Below are 20,911 nucleotides of genomic sequence, written 5' to 3' on the forward strand. Positions count from 1 at the left end.
TTGCCGGGAAAGTTGTATTTTGCTTTCTTTGGAGACTGAGAGGTTCTCCCTCTCAGGGACTGTTGTGCTCCAGTTTCCTGGGGCCTTGCTCTCACTCATTAGGTAGACAGACAATCTGCCTGCTGCTGGAAAAGAGGTTTGCCTTAATAAGTCTAGAAGCAGTTAAAGTGGGTGAGGGAAGCCAGAAAGGGATATTTGAATGGAATGAAACAAACACTCTTAGACAACTTTGCATAACAATTTTTTAAAAAGTCTTCCAGCTTTTGCAATTTGAAATTGAACTGTCTCTGTTGACATCTTATCATCTATTATACTACATGTGGTACTACAACTTAAACAAATTACACACAAGAGATTAAGAAGTCTTTAATATCAGATTATTCAACTAATTAATATTACTAGTTAATTATTATTACCCAACTAATACCTCTGGCATCACCTATTGATACCAATAGGTTAAAGCACATGTTTGATTGGTCTCATGGGGTTATTTAAATTTCTATGTTGAAAAACTGACTAAGGAATATGACACCAAGAAGTAATTTCACAAGTTTATTATTTTGGTTGGAATGGAGACTGAATACTCTTGAATTTGAGTTACTTGATGACAATGAATCTGCAACTTAGATTGGCATAATTTGTGATGCGTCAATGCTGTCATCTTCACCCACAACTGTAGCATTGTCCTCCCGTTGTCCATCAGTTTGCTCAGGCAGGCACCAGTAACATCTCACAACAAATTGTGAGACTTGTTACTGTTTTGGCATATTGAATACATCATGGGTAGCTTGCCAGGCTTTTCCTTGTGGGCAAGATACTCTTGGTAGCTTGCCTGGCTCTCTGAGAGGGGCGGAGAAATCGAATACAAGTTGGCTAAGTGCAGGGCAAGTGCCCTACCTGCTGTGCTATTGCTCCACCCACAACATTATGCATATTTGAGTCTTTGTTTCAGGATACTAATTAATCTTGTAGACTGAGCCTTCTCCCCCTGACTTCCCCCATTTATATAGTTGAGCTTTAAGCTTTCTGCACTGAAACTCTTTACTGTGTCGGACATGTTCTGAGCAGAGCCTATAGAACTTGTTGGTGGGTTGCATAGTGTGGCCTTTTATAGAGCTTTCAGCAGCATTTGGGGATTCAGGGTTAGGAATGGTCAGCCTAGCATACTCTCAGTATATAAATATATTGATTTAGGGAAAATATTAACAACAACAATAGCAACAAAAAATGCTCGACGGCAGATTTTCATAGCACAATACAGTAGTTTACAAATGTTCATATACAGAGTTTATTTGGCATTTTTGATTTCTATTTTTCCAGTATAAAAATAAGGATATCAATGCTTAATTATTTAGCATTATGTTAAAATCTTAATTAATGATTTGGAATGCTTTAAGATTTTCCACAAAAATATCCATTCCACAAAGTAGCAGACTCTGATAAAGACTTCTGTTTTCTAAGGCCAAACTAATTAAGAGCAGGGAAGTAGGAGTTATCATTGAATGGGCCTAACCTCAATTGGGTTTCTTGGTATTCTTAGTTCTCAGAATAAATGCCTTTAAGTATTAAGTATGACCCTAAGCTTTCAAAGCAGTTACAGTTTAGCTGTGTAACTGCAGAGGCAGTCACACGGTTACTTTCTAACATGCCTAAAAAGCATATGTAAATATGTGTTAAAATTATGAATCACATTAATATCAATCACCTGGTCTAGTAAACCCAATTTAATTTTTCTTTATATATTAACAGCCATATTTTTAACCCTTGAGAGTTATATATATATGTATGATTATCCCATACAGTCAAGTCTACAGTACCAATTATGAGAGTACCTATTTGTAGGTTTTATTCTGTTCATAATGAAATTAATGAATTTTGAGTGTAATAATTTGGTATGCTAGCCTAATGTATTATTGGTGATACATATTTTGGCATTTCTATTTTAGTTTCGTTGGGTCGGCCGCATGCAAGGCAAATGCCCTACCTGCTGTGCTATCACTCCGGACCCCGTCATATGTTTCAGTGTTTGAGTAATTGTTTTGGGGGCCAGAGAGATAGCCTAGCAGGTGAGATGCTTGCCTTGCATGCAGCTGAACCAGGTTTGATCCTTGCCACCTTGTATGATCTCTTGAGCATCACCAGGAGTGATCCCTGAATTGAGAGCAAGGAGTAAGCCCTGATCATTACTGGGTGTGTCAACCCAAAAAAAACCTAAAACAAGCAAAAGAATTACTGTTTTGGAGTTGGGTCTTTCAAATACTGAAGGGACTCAGGGGTGTTGGGAGTCACTCCTAGTGATACTAGGCCAACTGCCTCAGTTCTGGTACCCAGTTTGGAGAGCTGCTGGGCGCTGCAATGAAGAACCATTGGGGGCCACACTGGTGGTACTCAGGGGCCGCCAGGGCCACCCTAGTAGTGGGCAGGGACATGTAGGAGGTTTCCACCTTGGAGCACATTGAATGCAAAGCAGACACCCTTGTCTGGCCCCTGCTTTTGTTTTACTGTGACTTGCTAATTTTTTTTTTGGTTATTTGTATTCTACCTATGGGAGAAATAAGTGAATATTTTTAATTTCTGACCGATTTCACTGAGCATAATCATACCTCAAGGTCCATCTATGTTGTTGCAAAGGCAAGATTATTTATTTTTAAATAGCTAATATTCCACCAAGCATCTCTGCCATAGCTTCCTTTTGCCATTATCAGGATGGATATTTAGAGTGTGTCTATGACTCTGCTATGATGATTAACTAGAGGATTAATATATCCTTCCAAATTTGTGTTTTCATGTCCTTTGGATAATTACCCAGGAGTGATACTGCTAGTCATATGATATATGTGTATATGTACATAGATATACATGCATATATGTATGTATGATTATATATATTATAGTCCAGGCCACATATTCATAATAGTTAAGAATTATGGTTTTGCTTTCCATGGTGGCTGCACCAGTTACTCTATATAATGTATATTTATATATTCTTATGCCATATTCATTTGCTTTTCATTAATTCTGAGGAGTTTGATCCTTTTCCTATATTTATTTGCTGTGTTCCTCTTTGTTTCCCAGCAATGTTGCTCCTATATTTGGTTCATTTTCTTGTTGAATTTTCAGAGTTAAGAAAATTCTGACCATATACTTTAGGGTTCAGGGTAAGCCTTTTCATTAACAATTGGTATTTTTTACTTCGCTACACACACACACGAAAAATTAAATGGAACTGGAGTATATTTAAATGGGAAATGTATTAATCTGAGTTATAAATTAGCTCATGTTTTGATAATAAGCAGCATGTTATTTTGGAATGATCTGGCACTATAAGCCGACCTGGTTTTCAATACCAAGCCTACCTTCCTTAAGTTGATATAATAAAACCTGCTTTTACAACCTGCCAGAGCACTTAATGAGATTAACATGAGGGCTTCTCCAAATCACCTCTCCTCTGCTGAAGATAATAGCAACAGCTGCATGCAAAGGCAAAACAGCACTTGGTATCAAGACTGATGACAAAACTTTTATCTTGCCCCAACTTCTCTCCCTTCTTCTCTACAATTAGCGTTTAACTTGTTTTCTCATTTAATCTTTATATCAGCCTCATTATATATCATTAGTCCCATTTTTCTGATGAGGAAATTGAGGCTCTATTAAGTAACTTTCATAAGGTCATAGATTGGGTAAAGGATTTGGGTCCAGTTCTATCAGATTCCAAAGTCATTTTCTTCGCCAGCAGTGCCAGGTTGCCTTGTATAATGAATGTGTGAGAAGAATGAAAAGAGGTTAGTGGAGTGGCCATTCCACTGTTTTTTCCACGACTTCAGTTGGTGAATGACTAATAAGCAAACACTCCCAGAGGGTATTTGCATTTTAAAAGAGGAGCTCATTAATCCTAATGAAGCTTTAATTGGTGGAACTTGTGGGGGAGATATTTCAGAGCGCTGTGGCAGTTTCCTCTATCTTCAAGGTGCCTTATGATCAACTTCTGAAACCAGAATTACATAGTAGAGTGTAGTCATCTACATCTAGACTATCCTAAAAACAGAATAATTTAAAAGGGGTTGTGCAAAGAATGAGCTAAAGAAAAATAAGTGTTGCTTAATGTGTAAGTTGGATGTTCAAACTCTTAAATTAGCCATGTTAAGGACCTTCAGAAGAGAGAGGTAAAAAATGATATATTTTACTTCAGAAATGTTTATCTATGTTCTCTATACTGTGTTCAGGGATTTTGAAAGATGTTTAATGGCATCAGAAATGTTTTTACTTCAGAAATGTTTATCTATGTTCTCTATACTGTGTTCAGGGATTTTGAAAGATGTTTAATGGCATGAGGTGGACCAAATGATTCCATTGTCAAAAACATGAAAAAAAAAAGTTGCAGAATTCCTCGGAACCTTTATTACTTTGGAAATCGGCTGATATAAAGCCATCCAGCACATACTTTTAGATGTGAAGATTTTGCTCATATTTGTAACCATGGAAATCAATTTTCTGTGTAAAACCCCTTGGAGTTTGTATTTTATAGGTAATATACTCAGACATGGAGTCCTAGAGAAATCCATTCTAGTTCAAGAGTAAAGGAAGAAAACAGGTTTTCTGCATTCGCAGGTTTGCATTTGCAGGCAGGTTCCAGCCCTGTTCATACCAGCCCATTATTAGTCCTGTTGGGCTGTAGGATGTTCCAATATAAACATACAGATAAGATCTGAACAATTTAAGGGAAAAACATACGGAGACCAAATTCTTATCTTTACTATCCGTAGAGCTGGTGGTGGAGAATGCGTCTTCTATCAGAGAGCAAATGGGTTTCCTAATATGAACTCCAGAGTCTAAATTAATCTTCAATTGCAGGGTATGTTGGATGGGGTAGCCTTCCACAAATTAAGGTTCCAGTGGAGACAAGAGCAAACAGAGCCGGGGCATCCGGTGGCGTCCTTTTCCTCAGAGGATGGGACAGAACCCTGTGCAGCTACGTTCTGCCGAAGTCAGAAATCCATTAGCTGGGAGGAAGCAATCCATTAGCTGGAATCCACTAGGAGGAAGGGCTGAGGTGAATATTACATTTATGTGGGCATATGGAATGAGAGTGTTCCCTCATTCTCCCTTCCACACTGAGTCAAGCTTCTGGAGTTTCCCTTCTTTCTACCTTTCCTTTCTGACCGCTCACACTTCATCACCATTTCTCTTCTTCCTAAACCCTGTTTATACAGTAGAATGTGGAATCAGGATGATTCTTTTCCTCCCTCTAAAGTGTAGATTAGATTACTACAGTCTACCACATATTTTGTAAATAAAATTCTATTGGTCTTCAGCCACACTCATTAGTTTATAGATCATCTATAAACTCTTTCTAGTTGCTGCTCTCCAGTACAATGGGGATGTTGAGAGGTTGCAACAGAGACAGGTGCCCCACAGAACCTAAACTGTTTACTTGTCTAGCCTTTACAAAAATAAATTGCCTACCCCTCATATAACAGATGAATCTCTGAAAGATCTTTGTTAGCATATATATGTCGCCTTTAGCACTTTGGAACTAAAACTACATTTAAAACTGCATTTTAAACCAAGTACATCACATGCTTACCAGAGCAGCTTGTAGAATCGTTTCTATATTCGCAAACTTCTGTGAAGATTTCAAGAGGACTGTGTGTTTGCTTTGAAGGACTGGAAGAAGGGATTGTTCAAATATGGACCAGAGGAAAGGGAAGGGAGTAAATCATATATGGGGCCCATGGAATAGAAGTATAGAGAGACAGTTATTTAGAGGCAGACTAGCACAGGATTCTGCTCTGAAAGCCCTTTCTCAGTCCGCGGAGCACCGTCTACTCATGCCTTTTCATTAGAGGCTTTGCTCCTTACACTTCTGGTCTCATCTCCTGGTACCTTCCACCTGAGAACAGAATTCCCAGAGATGTTGGGAGACCAGTTCTTGCACCGTGATCACTTTCCATCCAGGAGAACTTGCACATGTCATTGAGTGCCTCTGCCCCTCATCAGTATTCAATTCCCTTATATAGGGAGAATGTGTTAAGAAGGGAAGAATGTCTGATTCTTTTTTTTTTGGTGGCATTTCCTTCCTTCCTTCCTTCCTTCCTTCCTCCCTCCCTCCCTCCCTCCCTCAATTCTTTCCCTTGAGAATCAAAAGTGTTGTAAAAGAGGCATAAGGAAATGTGAAGTACTGTGGAAGTTGGTTGTTTTTGTTCTTTTTAAACAGATGACTTGCAAATGAAGTTTTTGAATCTAGCATTTAAATTAGTTAACTGATGTTTGAAAACTTAAGCACTACATTTCACATTTATTAGCTTTATCGTTAAAGTAGCTTTATTGTTAAAGTAACCATCTTTATTGTTAAAGTAAGTTTCATGTGGGTTATATCAAAATAGAGACAACAGCAGTATTTTTGCTATAATAAGGGTAATTCTTCAGTGGGAGTGGTAACTTCAGTGGGAGTGGTAACTTCAAAAATTATATTTCCTGATGACCTGTTCTTTTCCCTTTGTGTAGTTTTAATTCTGTGCTTTTGTGTGTAGAGAAATATCTTGCAGATGGTGAATTTCCCTTAGTAATCAATTCTTGTCCTATCTAAGTCATCACTAGATATGGCATTTCAGTAATTAGTATTTATATAGTTGCTTCCAGGCATGTGTGTTATGAGATGTCAAGAACACTGGCCTTTGTGGCTATTTTAAGTAGTATGGAGAAATGGAGTTTTATGTAAATATGTACTTTAAAAAAAAGGCAAAAAGGCATAGACTGTACTGAGTGATTTTAGTCAAATACAGCTTATGTGACAGCTGAGGAACATAAGCCATTTTAATACAAGTAAAAAATGTTTATTGAGTAAATTATCTTCCATATTAGTTAAGCATAGTTTCTTATAAATTTCTGATTTCTGAGTTATTAAGTATACCTTGACCCTACAGTATTGCATTGCAGTGACTTAAATAATGTTTTGCCATAGTCTCATGCCTAAAATTAAGCATCTAAATTCTTTTTTTTTTGGCAGGGTATTCCTTTTGTTCTCTCTTATTGGGTGTTGTGGTTTGCAAAAGAGGCAATGGGTGACAATCATGTTTGGTCTATAAGAGCATCTAAATTCTTTATGCATTTGTTTTAGCACCTGAAAATTGTGGCTTATCATTTTATCCCTAACTTTCAGAGACAATAATATCTGAAAATAAAGCTGTTACTAAGATGCAAAAAATAGTTAACCTGATCACCAAAAATAATCAATCAAAATAGTTGCTTGACATCCTGGGTTATAAAATAGCAGACTTATTTTATTTTATGATGATTAACTTTAAAAAGGATTAACTTTGTTGACCTGTAAATATAAGCTAAAGTCCCTAGTGCTTTCTTTTAACATGATTTTTTAATCATTAAGTATTCTTAGAGTCTAGTAACTTATGCTACAGTTATGCATTCACAGTAAATAAACCATAGTGGTATTTGTAATACATTTTAACTTTAACAAATGTCCTTTATTTTTAACATTTTTATTAAGACACTGTGAGTTAGAGTTGTTAGTAATAGAGTTTCAGGCATATAGTGTTCCAACATTAATTCCACCACCAGTGTCAGCTTCCCCCAGACCGCATAAATATATTTCAGAAGGTACTAATAGCTTGACAAATAGTTTTTGTTAATTGTTTTTACATTTTTTTTGTGGCATTAAGTAATAAATATTATCACAGTTGAAGTTTTATAGACTGCAACATCGAAAAGAAGTTCACAAATCTACACAGCTAGTATTTATTGAATACTAATTATTAACTACCTGTTATTTGCTCGGTTATGCTAACAACAATGTTGTACATAGCAAAGAACAAATGGTTGGAATAGTCATCAACAGATTTAGATATTGAATATTTGGGGAATTAAATCTTAAATTGCCTATTGCTATATAATCTAGAATTATGCAGAACTTACATAATCCTTTAAAAATTTTCATGAGGCTCTTCCCTGATTATAGCCAGCAGTAATTTTTATATCCTATGGAAAAATAAAGCTCAGCCAAGACTTCCATACCAGATTACCTCTGATAAAGACACATGACCTCCTTTATATTAACAAATTCCTAACCTTTAGATATAGCCAAGTCACTGTCTTTGAATTTTGTAATCTTGATTTTTGTGAACTTTCCTGAGCTGGTGTAGTTTTATGGGAAGAACAATTTACAAATTACTGTACTATCCTCTTGCTAGGGTTTACAGAAGTAGGCTAATTGTTCCTTACTACATATGATAATGGATAAGTTAAAATAAGCTGTTAATGAACTATGCTTATACATACTTATATTTATGCTTGTCCTTTGCCCTTGAAACCAGTCTTAGGACTCAAAGTATTTTTCGAAGACTAATATAAGAATTTGTCATTTCCTGTTGTGAATATTACAACAAACATGCATGTCTAGTCTGAGCCATATTTCCAGAGACACAAACTCAATAGTTAAACCTAATTTTGAAAAGATCTTAATTTTCAAGACACTTGTTCATGTCTGAAATTTGTAAACACTTTGTCCTATATTAATCATAGCTCTTCTGCTTTGTTAAAATGTGATTTAATTTACAAAATATGAATTCATTTTTTTCTATGGTAAACTATATTAATTGGATACATTACTGGTTTAGGGTATCTCCATATGTATTTGTAGTTTATTTATTAAACTTGTATAAAATTGAATTAACTGGGCCAGAAAGATAATACAAGGATTAAGTCACTTTTTTGACCCTAGTTCCATTCCCAATACCATAATCAGTTCCTCTGAACAATGCTATATGTGGCCTACCACCCAATTGATTAACTTACTTTATAACAAAGGAAACAGTAGTTGGCTTCATAACATAAAAGTATAATAAATATTTCTCATTCTTTGACCTCAGTGGTAAAGTTGTGTGTGTGTGTGTGTGTGTGTGTGTGTGTGTGTGTGTATGTGGAGGGGGATATCTCTCAAGAAATAGAAATTAACAGGCTACACAGATATTGCAGTGGGTAGGGCATTTGCCTTGCATGTGACTCACCTGGGTTCTATACCCAGCTCCCTAAATGATTCTCTGATTCTGCCAGAATGATCCCTGAGTGCAGAGCCAGAAGTAAGCCTTGAGCACTGCTGGGAGTGGCCCCAAAACAAACATCACCAAGAAAAAACAAAGCAGAACTCTTTTTCCCAGACAGAATTTATTGAAGGAAGGAGTATATCAGGACTTAGTTTCAAAAGGTAATGTCGTCAGGGACTAAGTTCTCAAATTCTAACGTACCCATTCAATGAGGCAGAGCACTTGCCCACTACCAGGAGATGCTGCATTCAGTTCCTGGAACTGCACATTGACCCACTGATTTGTACAAGCCTTTGTGGGAGACCTATTACACACTGCACAGCAGACTGTGCTGCTTAGGACTGTCACCAGGAAGATCTTACAGGGCAGTGTTTCTCTTCCTTTTTCTAACTTCCTTTCCTTCCTGTGTCCTCCCTGGCCTACCAGGTAGGCCCTAGTCCCTGCCAAAAGCTCCCTTCCCACATTTGCACAATTTTCACCTGTCACCCCTTGAAATATGCTGAGGGTCCCTGTCTGTATCCCTTTGGTTGAGAAAGACTGTTATAGAGAACAGGTTGATTAATGTGGTGTAAGCACCAGGGTTAAGAATTCTCCAGTGTCTTGTTGGGGAGGAAGTTTGTAATCAGAAAGCCTGATTAGCTTGCCCTGAAGAATATAAAGAATAATGTTCTGCCTTGAGGCAAGTTCCCTTAGGAATTCATAAGTTTGTGCTTCTTCATGGGGTGAAAGGCCAAATCAGTTCTCATTCTATTTAATTCTTGCTTCCTAGGAGATGTAGCAAATGAGCAAGGAATGGAAACACAAAGTAAAACTCCAGAGGTAGAAGGCAGCTCACCTTTGGAGGTAAGTGAAACTTGATGAATCTTTTTGGGGTGAAATTGAACAAGTAATTATGATTATATATTTTTCTACAGATATGGAATAACTTCTTTTTTATTTTTTATTGAATCACTGTGAGAAAGTTGCAAAGCTTTCACGTTTGAGTTTCAGTCATACAATGATCGAACACCCATCCCTCCACCAGTGCACATTTTACACCACCAATATCCCCAGTGTCCTCCCCTGCTTCCTAATTATCTCCCTGCCTCTATGGTAGACGATTTCCCTCATACTCTCTCTCTAATTTTGGGCATTATGGTTTGCAGTATAGACACTGAGAAACTATCAGGTTTGATCCTTTATCTACCTTCTCCCATCCCAAACAATTCCTCCAGCTATCATTAATTTAGTGATCCCTTCTCTATTCCAGCTGCCTTCTTTCTCCCCTAGCTCATGAGGCAGACTTCCAACTATGGAGAAATATTCCTGGCCCTTTTTTCCTTGGGTGTCAGTCTCATTATGTTATTTTATATTCCACAAATGAGTGCAGTCTTTCTATGTCTGTCCCTCTCTTTCTGATTCATTTCACTTATCAAGACATTCTCCATAACCATCCACTTATGGTCAAATTTCATGACTCATCTCTCCTAACAGCTGCATAGTATTCCATTGTGTAGATGTACCAAAAGTTTCTTTAACCATTCGTCTATTCTCAGACACTCGGGTTGTAGCCAGCTATTGTGAACAGTGCTGTAATGAACATACAGATGCTGATGTCATTTCTACTGTGCTTTTTTTTGCAATTTCGGGATATATTCCCAGAAGTGGTATTTTCCATATGGAAGCTCGATTTTATTTTTTGAAGGAATGCCCATTCTGTTTTCCAAAAAGGCTGGACCGGACCAGTCTGGAAATTCCCACCAATAATGAAAGAGAGTCCCTTTCTCCTTACATCTGTGTCAGCACTGGTTGTTCTTGTTCTTTTTGATGTGTGCCAGTCTCTATGGTGTGAGATGATATCTTAGTGTTGTTTTGACTTGTATCTCCCTGATAATTAGTAGATATAGAACGTTGTTTTCATGTGCCTTTTGGCCATTTGTATTTCTTTTCTGAGGAAGCTTCTGTTCATTTATTCTCCTCATTTGTTGATGGGGTTGGAGGTACTTTTCTTGTATAATTCTCCTATTGTCTCATATATCCTAGATAATAACCCCTTATCAGATGGGTAGCCCTGTAGCACTGTCCTCCCATTGTTCACCGATTTGCTTGAGTGGGCACCAGTAACCTCTCCTTTGTGAGACTTGTTACTGTTTTTGGAATATCGAATATGTCACAGGTAGCTTTCCAGGCTTTGCCATGCAGGTGTAATACTCTCGGTAGCTTGCTGGGCTCTCCGATAGGGGATGGAAGAACTGAACTCAAGTCAGCCTCGTACAAGACAAACGCCCTATCTGATATGCTATTGCTCTGGCCCATCAGATGGGTATTTGGTAAATATTCTTTCCCATTCCGTGGGCTCCCTCTGTATTTTGGTCACTATTTCTTTTGAGGTACAGAAGCTTCTTAGTTTAATGTAGTCCCATTTGTTTGTTTATTTCCACTTGCTTAGACAGTGGTGTTTCGTCCTTAAAGATGCTTTTAGCTTCAATGTCATGGAGGGTTCTGCCTACATTTTCCTCTATATACCTTATGTATTAGGTCTGATATTGAGGTCTTTAATCCACTTTGATCTCACTTTTGTGCCTGGCGTTAGAGGTCAGAGTTCATTTTTCTGCAGGAAGCTGTTCAGTTTTTCCAGCACTACTTGTTGAAGAGGCTTTCATTGTTCCACTTCAGATATGGAATATCTTGTACTCTTGAAAAAAAGATGTGTGGAAAGTTGTCCACTAAAAGTCAGAGGATGGAAGTTTTATATTAAGTAACTACTTCTGCTAAGCTTTCCCCAGTGCTGAGGATGCAATATTTTCTGTTGAGAAAAGAATAGTTTACTTAAGTTGAAACATTTGAATTATTTTGAGTGAATGATTATGATTTTTTTTTTAATTTTGCTTTTTGGGTCAACCCGGCGATGCTCAGGGGTTACTCCTGGCTCATGCACTCAGGAATCACTCCTGGCGGTGCTCGGGGGACCATATGGGATGCTGGGAATCGAACCTGTGTTGGCCATGTTGGCTGCGTGCAAGGCAAACGTCCTACCTGTTGTGCTATCGCTCCAGCCCCGATTATTTTCTAATAAATAAGTTCTTTCAAATTTTGTAATACCTTTGGATAAGTAGAGAATGTATAAGTTAACAGAGAAAGGTTTGTAAATCATCTCTTCAGGACAGTATGACATTACCACATCCAACATCACAGAGCTCATTTGTTTACACTTTTGTGCAGAAAGACTGGAATGTTTCTTCTTTCCCACATGAGAACATGATTTGTTTGGCAAGGGTACTTGCTTCACTGGGAATATAGCTTAGTGTGGTAGAGGGCATGCTTCATGTATGTGAGGGCATTGATGTAATCCACAGTTGATCCACTGTAACAAAACAAAAACATAAGTGGCAGTAGTTAGGATATATTTGTGTAATCTGTATAAACATACTAACATTTTATAATTGAAATGATCATTTTCTAAGATGTTGGGAATTCACCATGTGGCACCAAGTGTGACACTCCCTGGCGGAGCATAAATTTACCCTCTTCTAGATTAAGAAATTTATGTTTACTCCTAGCTTGCTAAGGAATGTTATGCATTTTCAATAATCAATGTCATATTCACATTGGGTAAAACCACTTAGCAGTCAATCATCCCAAATTGACTTTTATTGATTTATTTTCTGAAAATTCTATTTTCCATTCCTTTAAGTTGTATTGATGCAAGTAGTATGAAATTAATATTATATACCTGTCATTGGAATAAGTAATGTGAAATTAATGTTATATATCCCTGCCTTTGGTGAGGTGTAGGGGGTTGGAGGGAACCTGGGACATTGATGAGGGGAGGGATACTGGTGGTAGGAGTGGTATTGGAACATTGTAAACCCAAAACAATTCTATTATGAACAGTTTTGCAAATCACAAAATTTTATTTTGTAAAAAAATTAAATGAAAAATGATGTAGGAAATGTAGTGTATCAGGATATTCTGTATGACTAGGTTCAAATCAGGGATCTGGACTGTTTGATTCATCATCTTATCCCTAAAGCCCACTGCAGAGGAGGTGATTAAAAAGTTTTGTTAAATGAAGTAATGCATTTAATTATGAGTAAATTAGGGTAGTGTTCAAAATGGTGATATTTTAAATATTTAAATTACCATATTTAAAAATTAGGGTAAAATATTTTAGATATGAAAAATAAAAGATTGAGCAAATATCTTATAACCAAGGAAAAAACTTAAATAACATAAAGCTGTAAACTGTTGTAGCAAAAGAAAAATTTTTTTAGCCACAAAGCTATGCATTTTACCCCTTTAGCAATACGATGTATACTTAAATGTATTTAAGAAACTGGGCAAGGAATTCAATATAGAGGTGAAAAAACAAATAGGCATAGAGTGAAAGAAAAATTTCTAGCCTACCCGTTGAAGCAACTTGATACATTCTGTTCATTCAAAATGTAGTTAGTGCTGACAGTGTTTGATTGGAAATAAATGTTCTGTAGTGGAGACTTGGGAGAGAACACCAGGATAGTTTGGAAATCAGTCATTATTGTTTGAGTTTCATTGCAGAGCTATGTGAGTCAGTAGACTTGTCTGTAGAGCTCAATTATTTTTCAAAGTTGTTTTCTTGAAAAAATTCCAAGATTGTGAAGCTTTTAAGATTATAATTCTCTGAGATATGTTTTAATTTTTTTCTTCTGAAAATTTTAAGACAGCTCTTTATTGTACTATCTCCATAATATATCAGTGATTTATGTAAAGTATTCATATACTCATGCTATAAAGGATATCTGAAAAGTACCATCTGTGTGACTGGCAAACAGTTGCTTATTATCAGAGAACAACAAAAAACCGAGACTACAGATGAGACACAGGATAAGTCACAGTATGCAAGGATGGTAATAATGTGAATATGTATGAATCACTGGTAAAGCCAAATAACCGTTCACTTCAACCTTATGGTTCTGAAATTAAATTCATGTTTCTTTTCTTTCAAAATCAACACATTGCATATTCCTTACCTTTCATACTCTACCTTCATCAGTCAATGTGAGTCTTACTCAGATACATGGTTTAATTTTTCCCCCCTTTGGTAGTAATGAGAATCAAACCCAGGGTCTCACAAATGCAACACTAATGTTCTTCTGCCACTTCCCTCAAGGATTAACATTTTATATGTAGTTGATGACTTATAAAATTTATCTTTACCTAGACCATTCCCCTGAGCTCCAGGTTATTGACTGTCAGCTATCTCTATGCCACTTGATTTATAGAGTTCAGCCTTACCTGATCAGAGTAACTATTGATTCGTGGCACCAACCTCTCTGAAGCTTCCCACTACTTTCACCATTTCTGTTTACTAGGACCCCTGTTCTTTACAGTGGGTTGGAATGGAACACCTCATGGTACCCCTACATGCTCTTCCCTCCTCTTCTCCAAGCAGTCCTTCAGTAAGCCTAGCAACCTCTTCCTATGGTTCACATTCGGACCTTTTGTCAACAGTGACACTGTTAGAACACAAGACTATGTGAGCACTTTCAGTAAGACATTCTGCCTTTATTTTTTCCCCTCGAGTTCATTCTCCATCAGTAAATACAAATATATACCAGGTCACATCACTCATTGCATTAACATCTGCTGGCTACCCATGGAAAGCAGAAGGAACACTAAGCTTCTTACAATGGCCGCAAGGAGCTGTTTCTCTGATCTCATTTCTCTCCATATCCCCCAGGTCTATCCCCATCTGCATCCTCTGACTGCCTTTTTGTCATTTGCTTAAGCTCTTTGCCACCCCAACTTTATATTTGTCCTATTTACCAGAGCATCTCTTGGCCTGCTTCCTATCAATAATATCTGAGTCCATGTCACTTTCCATGACTAATTCAACTAAAATGCCCCCTCTCTAGTCAGTTATCAGCCAATTTTGTTTTATTTTTCATGAAATTTACCATTAGCTCAGATCATTCATTTACTGTCTGCCTTTCCTGACTAAATGAGAACAGACTGTGCTAAACAGCGTGTGCTACAGAGTAGATGTTAACTGAGTCTAAATTTCATTTAATGCTGTCATATCGCTGCCAAAGTCCTTTCAACAAAGCATTCCTCTCACATCATCAAATCTATCAAATCTATCTATTGATTCTTCACAAGTGCTCTCCAAATCTGGTACCTGTTCTCCAATTAGGTCCTCATCTGTACACTAAACAATTAGTTGAGCAGCATTTTTTCCTAGATCCCTTTCAAAAAGAAAACAGCAAGCTGTATTACTTCAAGTTCCCCAAACACCTTGAAACCTACAGATTAAAGGGTGTTTATCAAATGTTCAAATGTCACTTCATGCTGCTTTTTCTTATTCGCTGAGCCAGAGATAATTCCATTTTCCTCTTTTGATTATTTATTATTTTATATACATTTTTTGGTGTGGTACTCAGGGTTATTCCTGATTATTAGTTCAGGAGTAGTCTTGGCACTCCTCAGAGGACCATAAATGATGCCAGAGATTTGTTCCAGGCTTGGCTGTATGCAAGGCAAATACTAACGTACTGTACTATCCCTCTATCTCCTATTTTTTTTTATAACTTCACTACAGTGTAAGTTCTCGGAATGTGGATATTAGATCTTAATTAGTTTTATAACCTCAACAGTAATATACTATTGGACAGATATATACACTGTCAGTGATTTCTATATCGATAAATGAAAAAATAAGTATTCTGAAAATTCTGTCTTATGAGTAAATTTCCCTATTATATTTTTTATACCTTTATTATAAGGTATCTTTTTTCTTACTGTAAAAAAAATATTGTTATATATCTTAGGAGCTGCCCACAAAATAATTGGTTACTTAACATTACTTTTTACTTTATTAGCAAGGAAAACTTCAGTAGGTTCCTAGTTTCATTTTGATTTGGGGGCACACTCTTTGATGCTCAGGAATCACTCCTGAGGAGGCTGATAGGACCTTTTGTGGTGAAGGGGATCAAACTACCTCATGAAAGTCAAACACCTCCCCCACTGTTCTGTTTCTCTGGCCTGATTTACAGTTCTATCCATTATGGTTTCCAAGCACTTAATTTCAACACCACACCATCACCAGTGTACCTTCATCCCTCCTCAAGTCAGTTAGTTTTTTAAAAGTCATATCTTATTGAGGAATTATAACTAGTGTACCTAGCAGGAAATATTGAGATATTATTTATAGTAGGGAATATTTAATGACATTTTATGACTCAAAAATGGTACTCTTAGTTGCCAAAATGTAAGTCATTTCTCTGCAGGGTATTTGGAGAAGGTAACTTTTAGTATACCAGAATAAGTATTTTTTGTGAATACAAATAAATATATAGATTACCAAATATTTTAAAGAAACTATTAGACATAGGAGTGGGCAGGATATATAAAATATGTAAGATGAGTTTGGCTTATAGAAAATATTGTGAAATCCATTGGAGTCATTATAATATACAGAGAAAGGAATTTCTTTTTTCTATAACTGCAAGTTGAGACTTCAGTAGAAGAAATATCAGTAAGAGTAAAGAGAGATCTAATATATTTGAACTATGATATATGAAAACTGAACCATCAACACATTCTTTTCTATTTATATGATTATTTTTATAATACTAAAGTAATTTCATGTGAAGTAAATTCCTTCACTGAGTACATGCAGGAGCAAACCATGTTATGAAACTACACTGTGAGCTTCAGTGACAGCTTGACTCATGATAGACCATAGTTTAAATGACAGTTTAAAATATTTTATTAAGTAGTCCTTGAAACTTTATACTCCAACCATACTTCAAAATAGTGCTACCTTTCCAAGTACAGCTTTCTCATAAGCACCATAGAAATTCTAAAATCTAGTTGAAATATAATTTGCATAAAAAGGATATCTAGTTGAGCATCAATCTGGTTAATATTTACAAAGTTGGACTGTGAGGCATTCTAACGCATTTACCCTCAGGACGCTGAAAAGCAGCTTATTTATTTGCATTAAGTAATCAGTGGAGACTTGTACTTCTTGAAACTGAAAATAATATATCAATCATAACTTCTCAGTAGATATTTCTGTCCTTTTTTCCTTCCTAAAAATTTTGGTCTTCTCACCTTAAATTAATTTTGACTGACCCTACCTTATTCCTTACATGTTATCTATCCCAAAGAGTCACAGTTTAATATACAATAATTTAGGAATATCATTGAACTTTATAGTCTTTGTATGTGGTCTCTTCAAGTTGTGCTTAGGTGCTTAGTCTGTTTTCAGAATTAGTTATTTTTCTAAAAAAAAAAATAGAATTCATGCTTTTTGATGTTTTGTGAAGTGTGAGCTACTCCAAAACCATACTTGAATTTTAAAATTTAAGTCATTTGGAACTACTTATTCAATTGGAAGAATATTGACATCTTCTGTTTGATCTCCTCCTCCCCCTTCCCCTGCCTCTCCTCCTCTCTCTCCTCTTCTCCCCTGCTTCTCTCCCCTGTCCCATCTTTTCTGTGTAAGTTTGGTTGATGAGTTGAAATGGCATAGCAGCTATTTATTGCCTTCTTTAAGTCTACAATCCTATTATAGCTCAGGGAGATAAACCCACAGATTCATGGGGGCCCTGGTTTTGAGTTTTTGCATTGACTCATGTCTTCATAGAATAAGCATTTAAATAATAATTCTCTTCTAAGATTCACTCATGAAAAGTGTTTCATAATGTGGAAAATGTAACCATATTGGCTACTGATTTATTGGTAGATCTGTTTAGTTGGCAGATATATTATAAAAGATATTGATATGTAAATTTAGTTAATATGGGCTGGAGCAATAGCACAGTGGGTAGGACGTTTGCCTTGCAAGCGGCCAACATGGCCAACCCGAGTTCGATTCCTCCGCCCCTCTCAGAGAGCCCGGCAAGCTACCGAGAGTATCTCGCCCCCACGGCAAAGCCTGGCAAGCTACCTGTGATGTATTAGATATGCCAAACACAGTAACAATTGTCACAATGGAGACATTACTGGGCCTACTCAAGCAAATCGATGAACAACAGGAGGACAGTGACAGTGAGAGCTAATAGAATTACCTCCCATGTAGGTAAAGGTAAAAAAAGGTAAAGGCCCTCCCGTTGTTCATTGATTTGCTCGAGCGGGCCCAGTAACGTCTCCATTGGAGACTTTGTTGTTACTGTGTCTGGCATATCGAATACGTCACGGGGAGCTTGCCAGGCTCTGCCGTGCGGGCGAGATACTCTTGGTAGCTTGCTGGGCTCTCCGAGAGGGGTGGAGGAATCAAACTCGGGTCGGCCATGTTGGTTGCGTGCAAGGCAAACGCCCTACCGCTGTGCTATTGTAGGTAACTCTTAATTTTAACTTTTAGTAGATATTTATAATTCATTATTTAGAGAACTTAATTTTCTTTCATCTTCTAACTATAAAAATTTAATTTGCATTCACTTTCAGTTTTCAAAACTTGGAAATATTGTGCTTTTTATTTACTTAGTATACAGGCCTAAAGATAACAAAATGCAAAAAGCAATAAATTTCCCCAAAACCCACAGTTCAACCTGTATTATTTGTATTGAGTGACACCTAATTCACAAATGTTTATGGTGGCATATAAATAATCACTAACAAATTGTATAGCTGGAAAATAGGATCTATAGAGATTATTGTCAGCTAAAGTTCAGATACTCCTTTTATTATACTAACAAAGGTAAAGGTAAAGGTAAAGGCCCTCCCGTTGATTGTCGATTTGCTCGAGCGGGCCCAGTAACGCCTCCATTGGAGACTTTGTTGTTACTGTGTTTGGCATATCGAATACTCTTGGTAGCTTGCCAGGCTCTCCGAGAGGGGAGGAGGAATCGAACTCGGGTCAGCTATTTCTACATGGAGCTGAAGAAGTTCTATAAAGAGAACCACACCTACAAGATCATTGTTGGTGATTTTAATGCCAAGATAGGACTGAGAAGATCAGCTGAAGAACTCCACATCGGGACCCATGGCCTAAAATGGAACAAACAGGGTGAGAGACTGAGTTTATTATGTTGACCAAGACCATCCATTGTTACTCACAATTCCAGAAGGCCGTATCTAAATATTAGACATGGGAGTCTCCCGGTGGACGGTTCCACAACGGAATTGACCACATCATATTCAATCAAACGTCTTGCCTGACCAATGTCGCTGTTGTCCCACAATTCCAAATGGGATCGGACCACCATCTCCTTCATGCAAAATTCTACTTCACAGAGTGGGGAGAAAGGACTGCAAAGTTTAAGAATAGAACTCCCAGAATGAACACCAACTGGGAGCTGTTTGGCACTATTGCGGCAACATGGGAAGATGCCGTCATTGACAACATTGATGAGGAATACGATCGATTGGTTCAGCACCTCCATGATTGTGTGAAAAATGCCGAGAGAGAGATAGCCACAAAAAGATGCCTGTAATCGAAAACTCTTGAGCTCATTCGCCAACGTGGCTTGGCACAAGCCTCAGGCAACCGCAAGTGAATGTCTGAGCTCACAAAGCAGTGCAGAGAAGCAATAAAGGAAGACCTCAAAGAGAGAAGAGCAGCAGTGCTGGCAGATTCAGTAGAAACTGGGAAAAGCATTCTCAATGTCTGCTTCTCCTTTGCCAACTACAAGACCAAGATGATTGCCCTCTGATATCCTGATGGATCTATCACATCTTTCAAAAGGGCAGTGGAGAAGATTATCCATGACTTCTACTTGGATTTCTTCGATAGCCATGTCCACCCTCCCACATACCAAATTCTTCAGGATGGATATGTCGTTCCCAATGTTCTCCCTTCCAAAATCCAACACGCCATTTCATCGGTAAAGAAGCGAACAGCACCCGGCCCAGACAAGGTCTGACCCTAACACCTAAAGAACCTGCTGTCAGTACTCATCAATACACTGGCTCGCCTCTTCACACACTACCTCTCTGAATGCAAGGTTCCGTCCCAATGGAAAACCAGCAGGACTGTACTACTGTACGAGAAGGACGATATCCATGACATTGGCAACTTTTGCCCTATCTGCCTATTGTCTGTCATCTACATGATGTTCACTAGAGTCATCCTGAATAGGATTGGCAGAACAGTAGATGAAGGAAAAACTGTGTGAGCAAGCCCATTTCTGAAAAAGATTCAGCACAGTCGACCATATCCACAATATAAACAAGCTCATTGAGGTTTCTCAGGAGTTCAAGATGCTACTCTGTCTAATGTTCATTGATTTAAAGAAGGCCTTTGATTCTGTTGAGACTGAAGCGGTCATCGAAGCCTAGCCAAGCAGGGTGTTCAAATTCAATACATCAGGATCCTCCACAAATGCTGGCCGACTTTGACTATGAGTGTAGAAAGGTCAGACTACAGCTAAGTTTCATGAAGACAATGTTTATGAGAAATGGTCTCGTTCCTGACATTCCATTCGCTCTCAATGGGATTAACATCTCCGAATGCAACAGTTATGTGTACCTAGGTTGAGAAGTCAACATGATGAATGACCTGGCGCCTGAGTTGTTCAGGAGGAAGAGAACAGCTTGGAATGCCTTTAAGAGCATGGAAGAAATAGCTAAGAGGATGATGAACCTCCAGCTCCGGCACATCTCTTCCATTCCACTATTCTTTCTGCATTAACATACACCTCAGGGACCTGGGCCCTATGAAAACAGGATGAGAATGCTATTTGGGTCTCCCAAAGAGGAATCGAAAGAGCTATGCTTGGAGTATCACACTTCACTCAAATGAGACAAAGAATCCCGTGTTTCGAACTCCATCGATGATCAAGAATCAGGGAAGCTCTCTCATTTGCCAAGCCATTGAAAATCAGATGGACCGGACACGTAATGTGATTTGGAGACGACCGCTGGACTAGAGCCATTACTTCCTGGATTCTATG

At 37.7% G+C, this 20,911-nt stretch overlaps 1 protein-coding gene across 2 annotated transcripts in view; it reads left to right on the top strand.

Annotated features, from left to right (window-relative positions):
• UMAD1 (UBAP1-MVB12-associated (UMA) domain containing 1) overlaps positions 1-20,911 on the top strand; it is a 275,862-nt gene that overhangs the window by 171,042 nt on the left and 83,909 nt on the right. For both annotated transcript variants that reach the window (XM_056117983.1, XM_056117984.1), the window contains exon 3: positions 9,826-9,899. In XM_056117983.1, coding sequence (XP_055973958.1) covers positions 9,826-9,899 — 74 coding nt within the window. The remainder of the gene's footprint in view (positions 1-9,825; positions 9,900-20,911) is intronic.

The sequence above is a fragment of the Sorex fumeus genome, unplaced genomic scaffold (assembly GCF_029834395.1).
Source record: "Sorex fumeus unplaced genomic scaffold, SorFum_2.1 ptg000037l, whole genome shotgun sequence".
In the NCBI taxonomy this organism is placed as follows: domain Eukaryota; kingdom Metazoa; phylum Chordata; class Mammalia; order Eulipotyphla; family Soricidae; genus Sorex; species Sorex fumeus.